This window comes from Mycteria americana, chromosome 1 (assembly GCF_035582795.1).
Source record: "Mycteria americana isolate JAX WOST 10 ecotype Jacksonville Zoo and Gardens chromosome 1, USCA_MyAme_1.0, whole genome shotgun sequence".
Classification (NCBI taxonomy): Eukaryota; Metazoa; Chordata; class Aves; order Ciconiiformes; family Ciconiidae; genus Mycteria; species Mycteria americana.
In genome coordinates, this window is record NC_134365.1 from 221,166,563 (window position 1) to 221,180,979 (window position 14,417).

A 14,417-nucleotide genomic window follows, 5' to 3' on the forward strand; every position below is an offset into this window, starting at 1 on the left:
AGATGTCAGTATGGATTCAGGGATCTTTCCCACTGATCCCGAAGAAAACAAGGGCTCCCTACCAGGGAGAAGTCTTGACTGTTAGTAACAATTATTTTTATCACAAAAGCTCCGCTCAGGCTCAGCATCTCTTCGCGCTGGGCAAAGGAAACACTTCTGCGTTGCCTGCCAAAGAGGTTTCAGCCCGAGGGGCTGGCAGGGGATATGGATGAAGCTTTCAAGATAAAGCAATTGAGGGACCTGCCTCTGCTCACTGAAGCCAGAGGAGATCATCCCACCGACTCCTGCGGGCCTTAGGCACAGTCCTAAGAAGCGCTGCAGAAGGTAGAAGAGGAGACACGCACGATAGAGGTTTTCTTCTAGGGTATATTAAATGCTTTTTGATTGGTTTTGTAATTGGACAAGTCCGAAAAGAAATGGAGACTTTCAGGTGCTGGATCTCAATTCTCCTAGGACCGCTTTGCTCCTCCGGATAGCACGATTGAGAGCGGATTAAGAAGGGGCAGGGAGCCTGCAACAGCCTTCTGCATAGGTCGCAAACCGCTCGAGCATCACCTCTGCCAGCACTTGTGCTGTGCACCACGCTGGGTCATTGACAGGGCACATCCAGCTACGTGACGGGGAGAGAAATCAGCAGCAAAGCAAAAGAGGATGGATGAAATAATCCCTCCAGCAAGGCCTGGCCCTCTCAGCAGCCGGGGGAGTCTTGAGAGAAAGAAGAGCGCTCTGGTTTTTTTTAGCGCTGCACAGAAAAGGAGTGGTTTGGGTTTCTGCGGCTGAGGGGGAAAGCAACAAAGCAACACCTTTGCTTCTTTTTCTAAATGTCACAAAAAGGCAGGTTGTGCTCCTGCAAACAGGGATTCGGTTACCTGGCTGTGAAACGATTCATTAGTCAAAGAAAGGCACAGCGAGGACCGGCGGCTGGGAGCTGAAGCCGAGGCACATTCGAATTGGAAAGAAGGTCCACGTTTTTAACAGCGAGGGTGCTCAGCCGCCAGAACAAGCTGCCAAGAGCAGTGCTATCTTTGTATCCAGGGAAAATCAAGGGCAGGAGCCTTTATGAGAAAGATGCTTTCATGGAAACAGGAGTGATCTGCTTCCATACAGCTGGAGGTCTGCAGAAATCTATAGCCTGCAACATGCAGGAGACTGAATGACGTGATTTAACAGTCCCTTTTGGCCTTAAAATGCATCCGTCTATGACAGATGTCGCAGAAACTCCGCCATGAAGAGATGGACTCGTTTTTCTCTGAGACATGTAGGACAACGACGGTCACTGGGAGGGGGATTCCTGCCATATGTTTAGCAGTGACTGCTGTACCCCAGATTTGGTCTGGGGCAATGCTCCCTCCTCAGCCATATTTTGTGGGTGGCTGAAAGATGAGTCCCCATGAGGGCCAGAGGGAATTAGGGGGTGTAGCTCCCCTTCCTTGAGCACACAGGGTTTGAGGTCATGGAAAAAGGGGTCGTCATGAGCATGACCTGCTCTTAATTGCGGTGCCTGTTGCGGTCTCCCCCCACAAATGCAGGACCAGCCAGTCCCCCTCCAGTCACAGCAGCCCCTCCTCAAGCAGAGAATTTCCTCCAGGGCTTCAAAGTTCACAGTAAGAGAAGCCTGGCTTTCCTGGAACAGGAGTGCCAGTCTTAAGCCAGCTCACATTCCCACAGTGCTCCTTGCTCAAAGTGCCCTGGAGTTATCAAACAAACGTCATTGCCACGGTGGCCATGCCTGTGGCTCATGAAGCGAGATCAAAGGGCAGTACCACATCCATTCCACATGAGCAGTTCTGTCGTGTCCAGGGAGCACCACGAAAACACAGCTCAGAGCTGGGAGCCCGTGTCCTTGCGAAGCGTAGAGGAGAGAGCAAAGGTGGCGCAGATCTCCTCTGCTTCCTCCGTACGCTGAGCGGGTGGAGGAGACAGCACAGCCCTGTGCATGGCACAGAGCCCGCCTGGGCTCTTCTTTCAGGCAAACCTCGTCCTCTCACGTTCTTTCTCTCCCCTTCATGCACCAGATCGCAATGGGGATGAACATCTGGGGTGTCAGGTGTGTGTCGGGAGCTCCAGGCACTCGGAAATGCAGGACAGGGACTGGCAGGGTGGATCACGGAGCAGGAATCAAACGCACAAGTCTGGTCTGCAGCAGAGGAGACTTGCCACATCAATGAACGCAGATGAACTGGAGAGAGAAAGTCCATCATGAGCCCTGACAGCTCCAGCCAAAAGCAATCGGAGCAGCAATCAGTCAGCAGAGCTGGAAATCCTGACCTGAAATCAAGCTGCCAGGCAGCTGATGCCCAAGATGGAGAGCCCCAAGATAGGGACTCAGGGAAGCAGGTAGGAGCATCTGCCACACAAGAAGGGGGAAGCTGGAGCCACGTAGGAGAGAAGGCATTGGGGAAGAGCCGAGGTGAAAGGAAGGTTTGTGTTGGAGATAGCCTGGTAAAGAAGAGGAATGTGGAAAACACCCGAGGGGGCAGTTTGCAAAGGGATGCTTTTTCCTGAGCCATCCGCAGACTGCCAGGTCTGGGGGGCGCAGGGCCCATCTCTTCCCACCGTGGCCTGCCAGGCAGACCCCCTTGCCCACCTCCACTCCCACTGGGAAACACATGCTGCAAATCAGGGAGGCACCTGTCAGTCCATTCTTCCTACAGCCTTCCCACTTAAAATGTTTTAGGGAATTGCCTCCAGACAGCAGCTGGGATCAAAGTGCTGGCAGTAAGGCAGGATTCACTCTGTCCTCAGAGGGAGCAGCCAGCTCCGAAAAGAAGAGTTTCGTTTTGCTTCCCTCACAAGCCGAAAGCGCTCCTGCCGTGGGGCCCAAACACCTCCTGCTGACACGCTCCTTCATTTTCAAGGCCCGTGGCAGCCTGCCAGCATGAACACAGCTGACCCTGGACCATAACACGGCTGTTGACTACAGGGTAAGGTCCAGTCCTGCTTCTACAACCGCAAAAACAAACTGTTCACAGTGCTTATGCCAGGTGGCAGGGTCAAACCAGGCAGCTTTAGTACCAAACCCTTTGGCCCCGCTTCAGCCCTGCATGCCCTCACACCCCACAGGCCCAGTGGGGCCTGTCTCCAGGCTGGAGCAGGAGCCTGCTGAGCCCCTGCTGGGTCCCTGCCTCGATCCCACAGCCAGCGAGGATAACATGCGCTGACTGAGGGCTCCTGAACGCAGATCACCCTGCCTTGAAGCCTGCTCGGCCCAAGGCCCTGGCCCCGGGCGCCCTCCATCCCCGCTCCCCCTCACAGCGCTCCCACGCTGCACTAACATGGCCACCACAAGGCGGGGCCGCGCAGGCCACACTCAAGATGGCCGCCACATCACTCTAGGGCGGGGTGGGACAGAGCGCGCTCACCACGCAGGTGCGATTCAAGGCAGGCCACACTCAACATGGCCGCCGCGCAGTACCTCGATGGACGCGGCGGAAGGCCAATCAGCGTGCGAGGAGGAGGGAACGGAGGGCGGGCCGCGGCTAGCAGGGTGCGTGGTGCTGAGCTCAAGGTTGGGTGCGCCGTGCAGCCGCTGCCACGTCGCGCTGCTCCGTGGGGCGGCCCCGGTGGGAGGCAGCAGGCACGAGGTGTCCTCCATTGCCACCCCCCCTCCGGGCCCTGCCCACCCCCTCCTTCAGGAGACCGGGGCCCTGCAAGCACCGGGGGCGGGGGGTTGTCCAAAAATTGTGTCGTCCCCCCTTCCCCCGGGAGGCCCCGGTGGGCGGAACGCGGGGCGGGAGCCGCGGGCCGCGGGGACACGGGCGGGGGAGCACCGAGGTGCGGTGGGGGGACGCTTTGAGCGACGGACGCGGCTCCGTCCGAGGCGCAGGGATGAGCGTGGCGCTGCCGAAGGTACCGGCGGGCCGCGACCGGCTGTGGGGGACACGGGGGCCGGCCCCGGCGGAGGACGGGGGGTGGGAGATAGGCCCGGTGCCGGGGGAGGGAAGGGGAAGGACAGACCTGCTTCTGGGACTGGGGATAGTGGGGTCAGGCCCAGCCCTGCTGCTGGGGAGGGACAGGCCTGACCCGGCCCTGGGGCTAGATTGGGGTGGGATTGTGTCTCTTGGGGGGACACAGGCCTGACCCTGAGTTAATGCCCTGGGTCGCCTAGCCTGGTGTACCTGAGCCAGGGGCAGATACCACCCACCCCCCCCTCCTCAGGCACCCGGCGATCACCCCAGCCACACAGGGTCCATTACACCCCCCCCACCCTGTCACTGTCCTCGGGGACCGGCAGATCCCTGGTCCTCCCTGTCCCTCTGGTCACTTTTTGGGGACATTGGTAATTATCCCCGCCAACCCAGTTGGCATGATGCAGCTCCTGCCTGCCAGGGTTGTGGTGACAGTAAAGCTCTATGCTTTGTGCTGCCTTGGTGATGGATGAGCTGCGTTTCCCTCCATCCCCGTGGAGCTGGAACAAGCACGAGGGTTGCTCACAAGGCTGTTGTAACCTGGAGGCGGTGGGACGGTGCGAGGGATGAATATGATCTGTAACCGAGGGGAGGAGGGCCTCCTACCCCAACTTGCTGGATCCTGAAGCAAAGCGAGGGGGTGCAAGAAAAGGTTACTGCAGTCGTCATCTTCCTCCCGCTTCATCTCTTTCCTCTGTGTTGCAGTGATGTTCTGGGGAGTGACAGTGGCTGGAGGCTGTGGAGCAATTGGGAGGGTTATTGGGATGTTGGGAGGGTCTCAGGTGTTGTTTTGATGGCTGTATTCTGGCAAGCACTGGGGAAAACTCACTGAGTATCTGCCATACTGTTTGCATTTTGACTGTAGTGGCTCATTGCAGGTGCTGTGCTTGAAGAAGGGAACGTTGCTAAAGCAGGTGTTTGCGCTTGGCAGGTGAGTGGTCTGAAATCAAGCCCAACAAGTAAAACACAGTATAAGGCATTAAAAACACCCCATCACTTCTACTGACAGTGTCGGAAAACATGCGTGACCAAAAAAAAAAAAAAGTACTTTTTGCCAAGGAAAGTCTTTTAATTGTGGGGGAAAGACTTTCAGCTGATGTCTGGGAGCTGAAAGGGCTGTAGGACGTGAAGAAGAGAAACTGTCTTTGCTAACAGGATCTGTCTGTGTCTGAGGGACTTGGGGTGTGAGCCTTTGTTCAAGGAGATTGGCCAGATATGTTGTGTTTCCACAGGTGGGTGAAATCAGAGCTCTTAATGATTATCTTGCTTCTTACAGAGCAGCAACACCGAGAGAAAGCTGTCTGTGTGCTGCAGGTAAGGCCTCTTATTAATCCGATGCAAGGCAAAACTTCATTTACTCAAAATAAATATTACACATTTCAGCGTTTGTGTCTCCTTTTTAAATTTTTTTAGCCAATTTTGGGCTGGTTAAATAACCTGAGCAGGTGCTTTTCCAGTTCCGTACCTTTTTTCTAACCTTTTCTTCTGTTTCCCTGTTCTTGGCTGAGCAGGTGCTCCTAGTCATGGTCTTACACTGTGCAGTGACACCAGCCTGATGCTATTTGCTATATTACTGTCCAGGAACTGACTTACACCCCTGTGAGGTCCCACTTTAACATTTATTGAGCTGGTGGAGTCCACTGTTGCAATTTAAAATAGAATTTTATTTTGATGTGGGGGCAAAGTATAACTGAGTGGCTTAGATTCTTGCTGTTCAGTTTCTCTTTGGTGTTCTGCACTTCGTTTATTAAAATAAAGGTTATTGAGGGTTTCATTTTACTCTGGAGAAGGAAGTATAAATAAAAGCCAATGCCGTTTTGATTTGGCTTCCTAGCACATGAATATTTGAACAGGGCTGGATTTAACATTAAGTGGGTCTCAGATCCATCATAGTAGCATTACTGCTGTCGCATAAGAGGAGACAGATGTAACATTTCATCAGTATCCTCACCATCCACTGGTGCTGACAAGTTTGTCTTTTTTTTTTTTGTTGTTTTTTTTTTTGTTTGCCTGAGAATTCTCCTGGGAAATGAGTCACCTTTAATCTCTTCTTCCCTTATTTGTTGCTCACCGTAACCAACTGTGAATTGTAACAGGCTTGCTGTGATGCACAGGCTGCCTGCGTGGGGCAGAGATCGGCCAAAGCCTTAGCCTGCCTTTGCCTTCTGTCAAAGAACCGAGGATAAATTCTTGCCCCTGGTGCGGATTTTGGGCTCTCAAAGCACCCGTGTATGTTTGTTAAAAGAAGGGCTGTCTGCCATTCAGCTGGAAACACGTTTGCTCTGCTTTGATTTTAAGGTGATGCACTCGTGAGTTGCCACAGACACTACAGATCCCGTCCCACGCATGGTATTGGGAGGTTTAAGTACCTGCTCCCAAAGGAGGTAGGCATAAGAACTCCCCTACTGTGCTTGCTTTCAGCTGACCCATCTTTTTACAGTCTGATTTAAATGTTGGTAGTATTAATTCCATGGCTGATGAATCATATTAAAAAGGAATAATGTAATTGTTTACTGCTACTTTTCTCGGTAGAGAGTGTTATGTTACATGAAGTACCCACTCACAACACTGCATAAATACTTTTTTTTGTCCGGTACATTCTCGTTTAAATTAATGAATAGTTTTGGGAGGGAGCAATCTCTTCCTGATGCTGAATTTAACACTCCAACTTCAAATTATTGCAGAATATTGTGAGCAGGTCTTATTTGCATTTAAACTTTTTACATTCCCTGAAATTTGGAAAGACAACAATTTTTGTGGAAGGAGGAAACAATAACTCATCTTAGACAGCTGCCTCGAAGGCAGGAACTGAAACAAAAAGCCGTTTGGTTTCTACTCCTTGGTTTCTTCTGGAAGAAATTAATCATGGTATGCATGTATCTTCTGTGTGACTTCTGTGGTGCTGCCATCCAAGAATTGAACTGCTCAACTTGAGAACATCTGTTAAGATAATGTCATCCCAGTTTTGTAGTCGGGGAAAGTGTGCACAGATGGGCTGTGATATGTTCAACATAGTTCAGCAAACCTTTGTCAGAGGAGAGTACCCTAGCATGGTCTGCTGTGTGGGCAAGAGTTACTGGTTTTTATTTCTAGCTTTGTTCAAAACAGATATGTTTTCTATTTTTTTCTTTCTTTCTTTCTTTCTTTTTTTTTTTTTTTTACAATACAGGCTCCAAAGAGGAGGAAGGATAAAGTACAGATGAAAGAGATAAATGTTGGAACCGAATATGAGTATGGAGATGTCAACATCCAGATGACTTCCTACGATATGTGTCTCGTGGAGCATTTTGCTCAGTACGTGCATAAACTCTGCAACCGATTCTCCGTTAGAGTGAATGAAAGGTATGAGGAACGCGGCTCTGTGTTCGTCCTCCCTTGCAATCGCGTTGCGTTAGGCCGTGTGAGGCTCGTAGATGATGATACCTTGCAGACCAGGGCGCAATCTAATCTCTCTGATAGATTCTTACGTGTAAATCCAAATCTTCTGTCATCTGCCTGGTGTTCTCTTTTTTGTGCATCTGTACGGTTTTTGGATGCTTTATTCGTATAAGAAAGGCTGAAATTGAGTTGTTCGGGCACTGACTGGACAGATCTCAAGGGGAAAAAAAGTAGCTGTTACTTTTCATTCCTTTGAGAAAAAGGCTTAGGCCTGTGGGTGCTGAGCCTGGGAACGTAGGCTTAAGTATCGCTGACTTTTGCTGCTGTTTTTTCTTTATAGTGTTTTATTCAGGCTCTTTCCTCTGCACATACATTGCAGAGTAAGCAAGTGGTACTGAATATACAAACTAGAATGAGCTTGGGAAACCCCTGAAGACTGTGGGAGAGCCACCCGCTACTTTAATTTAGTAGTAGAGGATGCTTCAGTTGCATACTAGATCCCCAAAGCAGGTGTACCCCTGAAAGCAGCTTTGCTGGTCTTAATGAGTCTGAGGAATGCGATACAGCTCCTCGGTGCCTGCAGTGTACCTGAGGAGCTGTACTCACTGGAGAAGCACTGCGTTGCTGTAAGGAGGTAAAAACACTTAATAGTGATTATCTGAAACGCGTATCTTTAACTGTACCACTGAGTATAAACACCGGTTCCTGCTCATGCCCATTAAACCTATCAAAAATCGTTTTCTTTACGTTCATCCACTTTGCTGAACTATCAGCCGTGGATCTGAAATCCTGTGCCCGCAGATCAGTCGCTTGTAGTCTCTCTGTGATGTCTTTTGCACCAAACAGCACTAAAAACTGCGACGATAGGTGTTTGTTTGGAGAAGGATACCCGACAACGCTAAGAAATTACAATTCTGTCAGTAGTGATGCGCTGGAAGGCATTCACGGAGAAATCCCACAGCCTGAGACTGTTGATAGCACTTTTAGTGTAAAGCGTTATTACCTTGTATCATACTTGTGCTTTCTGAGGTTGGACTTGGTGTGCAGAGTTCAGTATGTACAGAAAGAAATTATTTGCCCTTTAAGAGCAAAATTTGTAGAGTAAAACACGGGCAGGAGGATGTAGCCTGTTGTTACTGCTGCTGTGCAAATGGAGATGGGGAGGCTGAGGTCTCTGGAGTAACGCTAACCGGAGAGCAGAATCTGATCCAGTGCCTGATCGTACTCCTGTTAAATTCAGAGGTGAAAATAATATCTCTTGAGTGGTGCGTTGCAGCAGTGGTTTTTAGCTCTGTTCCCGAAGAACAGATTACAAAATAAGTCAGAACTGTTGCTTTAAAGCTTTCCTTCAACTGTAAAGAAGTTAAAAGTTCTCTTCCCAGGCTGGTGTTTGTAGCTGAAACGAGTTTTTGCTGGCAGTAGTGCTGCAAGCTTCTCCCTTATCTCTTTCCAGTAAAACACCCGGCTTCTGCCAGTGCTTGATTTGCAAGATACATTGTTTGCATAATTAATTTCTCATGAAAAGTTAATCTCCTTCCACATTCTCTGCTGCTGGAGATGGAGTCATTCCTGTAAAGTAGTGCAAATCTATCCTCCCTGTCCTTAAGCACTGACCTGTGGTTTCTGCAGCTACGCGATGCCCACCAAAACTAACGAAGTGGTGTTCTTGGAAGAGCGAGGTTCGAAAATGCAGCTGGATGCGGTCCTTACTACCCATCAGAGGGTTGTCCAGGTACGAGCTGGCGTTTGCCGATAGTGCTGCGGCTCTTGTGCAGCACCTCCTATCTCAGGCTCTCAAAATCCCTTAACAGGTGGAGTTAAGTCCCTTGAACAAATGAAAGGTGTAATTTGTGCGTAAATTGAAGCACAAAGAAGTCTAATTAGATTTCTTGCTAAAGCTTACTCACAAAGTAAAAGCAGAGGAGGGATTCCTGGATTCTGTATTTCAGCCAGAAGATTTATTATCTATTTTATGCAGAATACTTGATGCAAGGCGTAGAAGTGTCTTGTTTAAGGAAGAATGAATGGACAAACTCAATGAAATTTTAAAATACTATTAGTATCAGGGCCAGCTTCAAAAGCGTACAACTGATTGAGGCAAATAAGTATTTCTCCTAAGTGACTTTTCCCTATTCTATAGTGTGTCTCTTGCTATATGCTAAACCTCTGCTGAATTACCTTTTAAACCTAGAGGTAGACTTTTTCCACCTGAGCGAGCTGGTTGTGTGGTTAACGCTGGGGCTTGCAGGTTTGCCTTTGTATTAGAGTCTCACCTAAATTAAGATCTTCATGCATGGTTAAGCCTCTTTACATGCAGGAGAGCATGCAGGCGGGGACAGGGAGCACAGTGTTCATAGAGAAGAGCCGAAACGAGAGCTCTGGGCCGTGCCGTATGCGAGAGGTGCGCGCACGAAGCAGAGTGTGCTTCTCTAATGAAGTGGTTGACTGCCCCAGGCTCACACTGAAACGGACTCTCTTTCTGTGCCATTAGTATAACGGGTCCGTTTTGTCCGTGGTGTTCTGCTCCTGCAGCACTTCTATTTCTTCTTTCAGATCAGTGGTTTGAGTTCAACATTTGCTCCGATACTCTTGGAAATTATTCAGAGTAATCAGCCTGAAGGGGTCCATCTGTTAGTGAAAGAGGTATGTTTACTTTTACCAATGCCTTTGCGTTTAGGAAGCAGATACGATGCGTGACATGAATTTGCTTTGAAAATACAAACCTGGTCCTGAGGCTACTATCTACTCTAGACTTACGGATACCCAGGATCTCCCAGAACCTGGCCCTCACTTGGTCTATGAAAAACCATTACCACTAATTCGTGATGAGTGTTTCATTTTCCATTTAGCCTCCTACAATTAGTGCCACAGAAGGTACCTTCCCAGCCAGTCCTATAGATCTGTAGGAGATGGTGGGTTGCAAACTGCATTCCTTTGCTGCTGCAGATTCCCTGCGACTCGGAAGGGAACGCTTTCCTTCAGCCGTGCTTCACCACCTCTTATCTGGGAATCACCAGGAACTTCATGGAGCAGTTGGTAGCAAAGCTGAGACTGGAAATCCAAATGCCGTGCCCTGTTTTGATGGAATTTGCTCTGGGAGGGGTTCAGCTTGTTTTCTGCAGAAAGGCCCAACAGTTCTCTCATCGCTGAGGACAGAACTCCGCTCGCTGGTGGACCAGGCATAAGGAGATATTTAAACTTCTGTCATTTTACATTTAGACAGAACAGTCCCAGGAAGCCCTATTTATTCAGGGACAAAAGATTTTTGTGCCTTGAAAGGGAAGGCAATACAGTAAACTCAAATATGAAAACACACATGGCTTCTTAACATTCTTCAAAGGCCACTTTAGTTATCTCCAGCTCTGCAAAACCAGAAGGAATATGGGAGAAGGTCTCTTGAGCCCAGTAATCTTCTCTGCTTTGGTCACAGTCCCGTCTCAGCCTTAGGGCTGCCATTTCTTTTCTTTTTAATTTTGGCTGATGGCTTTGTCTCTGGAGGGAAAACTGTGACATTGTGCCCTTTGCAAAGTCATTGCAGTCTGATGCAGGAAGCCCAGGGGAGAGACCCAAGCTGGCTTCATACAACTGGCAGTGCAGAAGAGAGATTAAAGCTTTGGGATGCTCTTGCAAAGTTCTGGAGAAAGTGGCAGGTCTCCTCGAGAAAGTAGATAGGCAGTGGCAGAGTTGGGGGTGTCCGGTTGACTTCTTGAGCACAACGCCACTGCTCACTCTTCCAAAAGCAGTTAGCCAGGTGAGGAGGAGCCTACAAGGCTGAATTTTAGAGCCCGTGCGGTGACCACACGTGTCCACGGCTGCCACGCTCGCTTGCTGCCAGGAGCTTTCTGTCTGTCCTCTATGCTTTACCCCCAGCAGCTGTCCTTTTGGAGGCTGGATGTAACAGAGGAGGCTTAGAGCTCTGGCACCAGCTTCCAGGTGGAGCTGCCCGTGAGATCCTAGCCTACAGTGACTTTCCACTGGGGCTTCCCACTCCCTGGGTTCAGTGGACATTTAAGTCTTTCGTTTTTCCACTCTTAAGTGATTCTCTTTGGGAGTACTCAAGAGGTGATTCTGATTTGCTTAAGGGTTGTGGTTTTTTTTTTTTTTTTCCTCCCTCCACAGCACACAGAAGCTGACTTCAAGAGGCGATTAAAGTCTCGACCAGAACTTGAAGAGCTGCTAGCGCAGATGAACTGAGATGAGGAAGAATGCTTCATCCAGTTCAGAGCCACCCCTGGGAGAGCGAGGCTTCTCCTCCATGGCTGCTCAAGCCTCCAGAAGGCGACTTCACGAGTGCTGTTCTGATAATTTGGTGAATTGGAAGAAATTTCCACTGTCGTCAAGCGGTTTGTCTTAATAAAGACAAATACATGTGTTTGTATCTGACTGAGTTGTACACTGAGTGAAGGGGGTCCACAAGGAAATGTGTCTTTTTCTCGGTTCTTCCTCCCTTTTTTTTTAATTTTCCTGTATATTTTATTCTTGGTATATAAGGATTTCTGTAAGTTTTCATCTCTGCAAGTTAATAATGCTGTACTGCAACTCTCCCAGGTGGTACTGATGTGGAAGTGACCATCCTGCTCCTTTCTTCAGTTGAAGGCTCGAGCAATGCGTTCTTCTCGTAGAACTGCTTAAATCAGAGCTTTGCCAACACGAAAGGAGCTTCAGAGCCCTGGGACGGTTGGGGATGATCGTCCCCAAGCAGCTGAACAACCGCTGCTTGACAGAAAAAAGCCTCGGAGGGTGGAGGCGGGAAGGTTGGAGCTGTGTGTCGGGCAGTGTATGCAAAATTTCTCATTAATTTCTGATTTGCCTTTCAAGCCATAAAGGATAAATGTTCCCCTGGATCCCCGAAGTCAATCTACTTTTTACAACAGCTGTTTGGAAAGGGAGAAACTACTTGTGCCTTGAAAGGACAAATCTCAGAAGCGCTAAGCCGTTTGGGGAATTTTCCAGGGTGGTGCCAGATGCTTTTCCTAGGACTGCCGCTTTTCTCGAGTGATGTGGGACTGAATTTTGCCGCACTGCTCGGCCGCTTATCGCCATCCTGCAAAACCCAGAGCCCGCAGGAGCTGTGGCTTTTGGGTGCACGTATGGGTGCTGGGTTGAACGGGTTTTTGCTCTGATCCTCGTTCTTTCAAATTCTGAGATTGGGTGCACGCAGCTGCTCTTATTTAGGCTGGAGCTGAGATGACACCTGATCACGCCATCCTATTAGGAAGTTATGTTACAACCAAATTTGAGCCCTGGTTTGATGGGTGCTAAGAGGAGATTCTGTTCCTGCCCCAAAACTGGCTTGTTTGGGTTCCCCTCCCCCTTTCTCAGCACCAGCTCTTTAAAAGAGGGAAAATAACTCATTAGCGCTCTCCCCCAGACAGGGGCTGCTAGATATTCACTGGTGGTCCCGCACCGGTTGTAATTTTTGGCTGGCAGTGCCAAAACCCAGCCCTTCGGCAGCCCCTGCACCCCCCTCCCAGGCTGGGAGACAGCCTGGAAAGTTCCCCCTGGGCAAAAACCACAGGTACCCTTCCCTTTCCAGCCCACAAAAAGCAATTTTATTTTCTTTTTCGTAACTTATTTGCTAGGAGGTGGCATTCAGATGAGCATCCCACCTCGTGACAGCCCCTTTTTCCCCCCATACCTAATGTTCCTGGGGCTTCCCAGGAGATAAATTTTCCCTGCAAAGTCCTGTCCTGGGGGACATGAGGTTATCACGGCCGGGAAAAGCTTGGGGATGGCCCAGGGAAGGACACCAAGTGGAAATCACAGCAGCGCTGTCACAGAGCCGAGATCCAGCCTGTGTGCCCTGAATGCTCCTGATTTGGGACATTTTGGGCTGGAAATCCCCATCCGACCCCACAACCATCCCCTCCGAGCTCCCAGTTATCCCCAGCAGCGCAGACGGTAGACGAGCCCTTCGGCCAGGACAACAAACACCACTGCATTTAATTTCCCAACAACGTAGCGTGGATTTACCAGCACATTTACTGCTTGAATAAAAAAATAACACCAAAAAAGGGTCAAATGGCACAGCCGCCCCCTTCCTGGGGTGCTGATGGTGGGTGGGCTGGCCGGCGGTGCCAGGAGTGAGTGTCCCCAGTGATTTCAGTCCCCAGTGGGCGAGGGGTGGGCTTGGCGCGAGCCCGATGCCCGGCGTGGCTCTTCGGCACGCTGTCGCCGGGCCATGCACTCGCCGAAAGCCCGGACCTGGGGCTGGCAATGCCGCCAGTCCTGCCGTGCCGCCATGCACTCCTGCAGCTCCCGGTGCTGCGCCGCACAGCCCGTCCGCGAGATCATGGCGTCCACCGGGTCTTCGGCCTCCTCATCCTCATCTTCCTTCAACGACGGTCGGCTCCTGGCGTGGCCGGGCCTCGCCATTGCTGAGCCGGGCTGGAGGGAGGTGGCAGGGGTCAGGGCGCTGCCTTCCCCTTGAGAGCCCTGCTTGGGTCACTGCCCCCTTTTTTGGGGGCACCCCTATGTTCCATGGGTGCTCAGCACCCTCTGCACCCCCCTCCCACACTGCTATGGGTGCCCCCATATGCTCCGTGCACCCCCAGGAGCAGCTCAGCACCCCCCATGCAGCCCCCACACCTCCATGGGTACCCAGCACCCCCCATGCATCCTCCCACGGGTGCCCAGCACCCCCCATGCACCTTACCCCCACCCATGGGTGCCCAGCACCCTCCCCAACCCATAGCTGTCCATCCCACCCCCCATGGGTGCTCAGAGCATCTCCCCCATGCACCCTACCCCCACCCATGGGTGCCCAGCACCCTCCATGCCCCTTCCATGGTACCTCCCCCACGCATCTCACCACCACCCGTGGGTGCCCAGCACCCTCCCCCCCGACTCTCACCTGCCCACCCCCCACGCCCTCCCATGGGGGCCCTTCCCCACCATAGGTGCCCAGCACCGACCATGCCCCCCCCAGTGGGCGCCCAGCACCCTCCGTGCCCCTCCCATGGGTGCTCAGCACCTCCCTCATGCATCTCACCAGCACCCTCCATGCCCTCCCGATGCCGTACCCAGCCCCCCCGTACCAGCCCAGCAGCGCAGCGCGGCCCCTTTAAGACTGGCGTCGGGACAGGCACTGCCGGGGCGGGGCGAGGCAGCGGGAGCGCTCGCTCATTGGAG

The 14,417-nt window shown here is 51.2% G+C and overlaps 3 protein-coding genes across 5 annotated transcripts; 1 reads left to right on the plus strand and 2 right to left on the minus strand.

The window, feature by feature from the left end:
- LOC142409316 (uncharacterized) lies at positions 1–5,433 on the minus strand. Its single transcript, XM_075500710.1, has 5 exons — positions 5,374–5,433; positions 4,738–4,848; positions 4,435–4,644; positions 3,363–3,870; positions 1–2,179 (listed from the first exon to the last, which is right to left on the minus strand). The coding sequence occupies exons 1-5, from the start codon at positions 5,431–5,433 to the stop codon at positions 1,737–1,739; spliced, it is 1,332 nt and encodes a 443-aa protein (XP_075356825.1). The 3' UTR covers positions 1–1,736.
- Positions 3,697–11,669, plus strand: MRPL48 (mitochondrial ribosomal protein L48). The gene is made up of 8 exons (XM_075491334.1): positions 3,697–3,849; positions 4,787–4,839; positions 5,185–5,222; positions 6,207–6,292; positions 7,078–7,250; positions 8,916–9,018; positions 9,840–9,929; positions 11,406–11,669. Exons 1-8 carry the CDS (start codon positions 3,829–3,831, stop codon positions 11,478–11,480), a joined length of 639 nt encoding a protein of 212 aa, XP_075347449.1. The 5' UTR covers positions 3,697–3,828; the 3' UTR covers positions 11,481–11,669.
- Positions 11,670–13,250: 1,581 nt separating this feature from the next.
- On the minus strand, positions 13,251–14,414 carry COA4 (cytochrome c oxidase assembly factor 4 homolog). Of its 3 annotated transcripts, none has more exons than XM_075491336.1 (2): positions 14,324–14,414; positions 13,251–13,673 (listed from the first exon to the last, which is right to left on the minus strand). In XM_075491336.1, exon 2 carries the CDS (start codon positions 13,659–13,661, stop codon positions 13,389–13,391), a length of 273 nt encoding a protein of 90 aa, XP_075347451.1. In that variant the 5' UTR covers positions 13,662–13,673; positions 14,324–14,414; the 3' UTR covers positions 13,251–13,388. The 3 variants fall into 3 exon arrangements, with proteins under 3 accessions (XP_075347451.1, XP_075347452.1, XP_075347453.1); XM_075491337.1 differs by having other exon boundaries at positions 14,278–14,366; XM_075491338.1 differs by having other exon boundaries at positions 14,309–14,348.
- Positions 14,415–14,417: the final 3 nt, after the last annotated feature.

Excerpts from the sequence above, each read along its gene's own strand:
- MRPL48 (XM_075491334.1), top strand. The coding sequence starts at position 3,829 with ATGAGCGTGGCGCTGCCGAAG. Across the intron at positions 4,840-5,184 it reads CAGGTGTTTGCGCTTGGCAG|AGCAGCAACACCGAGAGAAA; the intron begins GTGAGTGGTCTG and ends TGCTTCTTACAG. Across the intron at positions 9,019-9,839 it reads CCCATCAGAGGGTTGTCCAG|ATCAGTGGTTTGAGTTCAAC; the intron begins GTACGAGCTGGC and ends TTCTTCTTTCAG.
- LOC142409316 (XM_075500710.1), bottom strand. The coding sequence starts at position 5,433 with ATGACTAGGAGCACCTGCTCAGCCAAGAACAGGGAAACAGAAGAAAAG. Across the intron at positions 4,849-5,373 it reads AAGAAAAGGTTAGAAAAAAG|ACCACTCACCTGCCAAGCGC; the intron begins GTACGGAACTGG and ends GCTTGATTTCAG. Across the intron at positions 3,871-4,434 it reads CTCCAGGTTACAACAGCCTT|CCGGTCGCGGCCCGCCGGTA; the intron begins GTGAGCAACCCT and ends TGTCCCCCACAG.
- COA4 (XM_075491336.1), bottom strand. The coding sequence starts at position 13,661 with ATGGCGAGGCCCGGCCACGCCAGGAGCCGACCGTCGTTGAAGGAAGAT.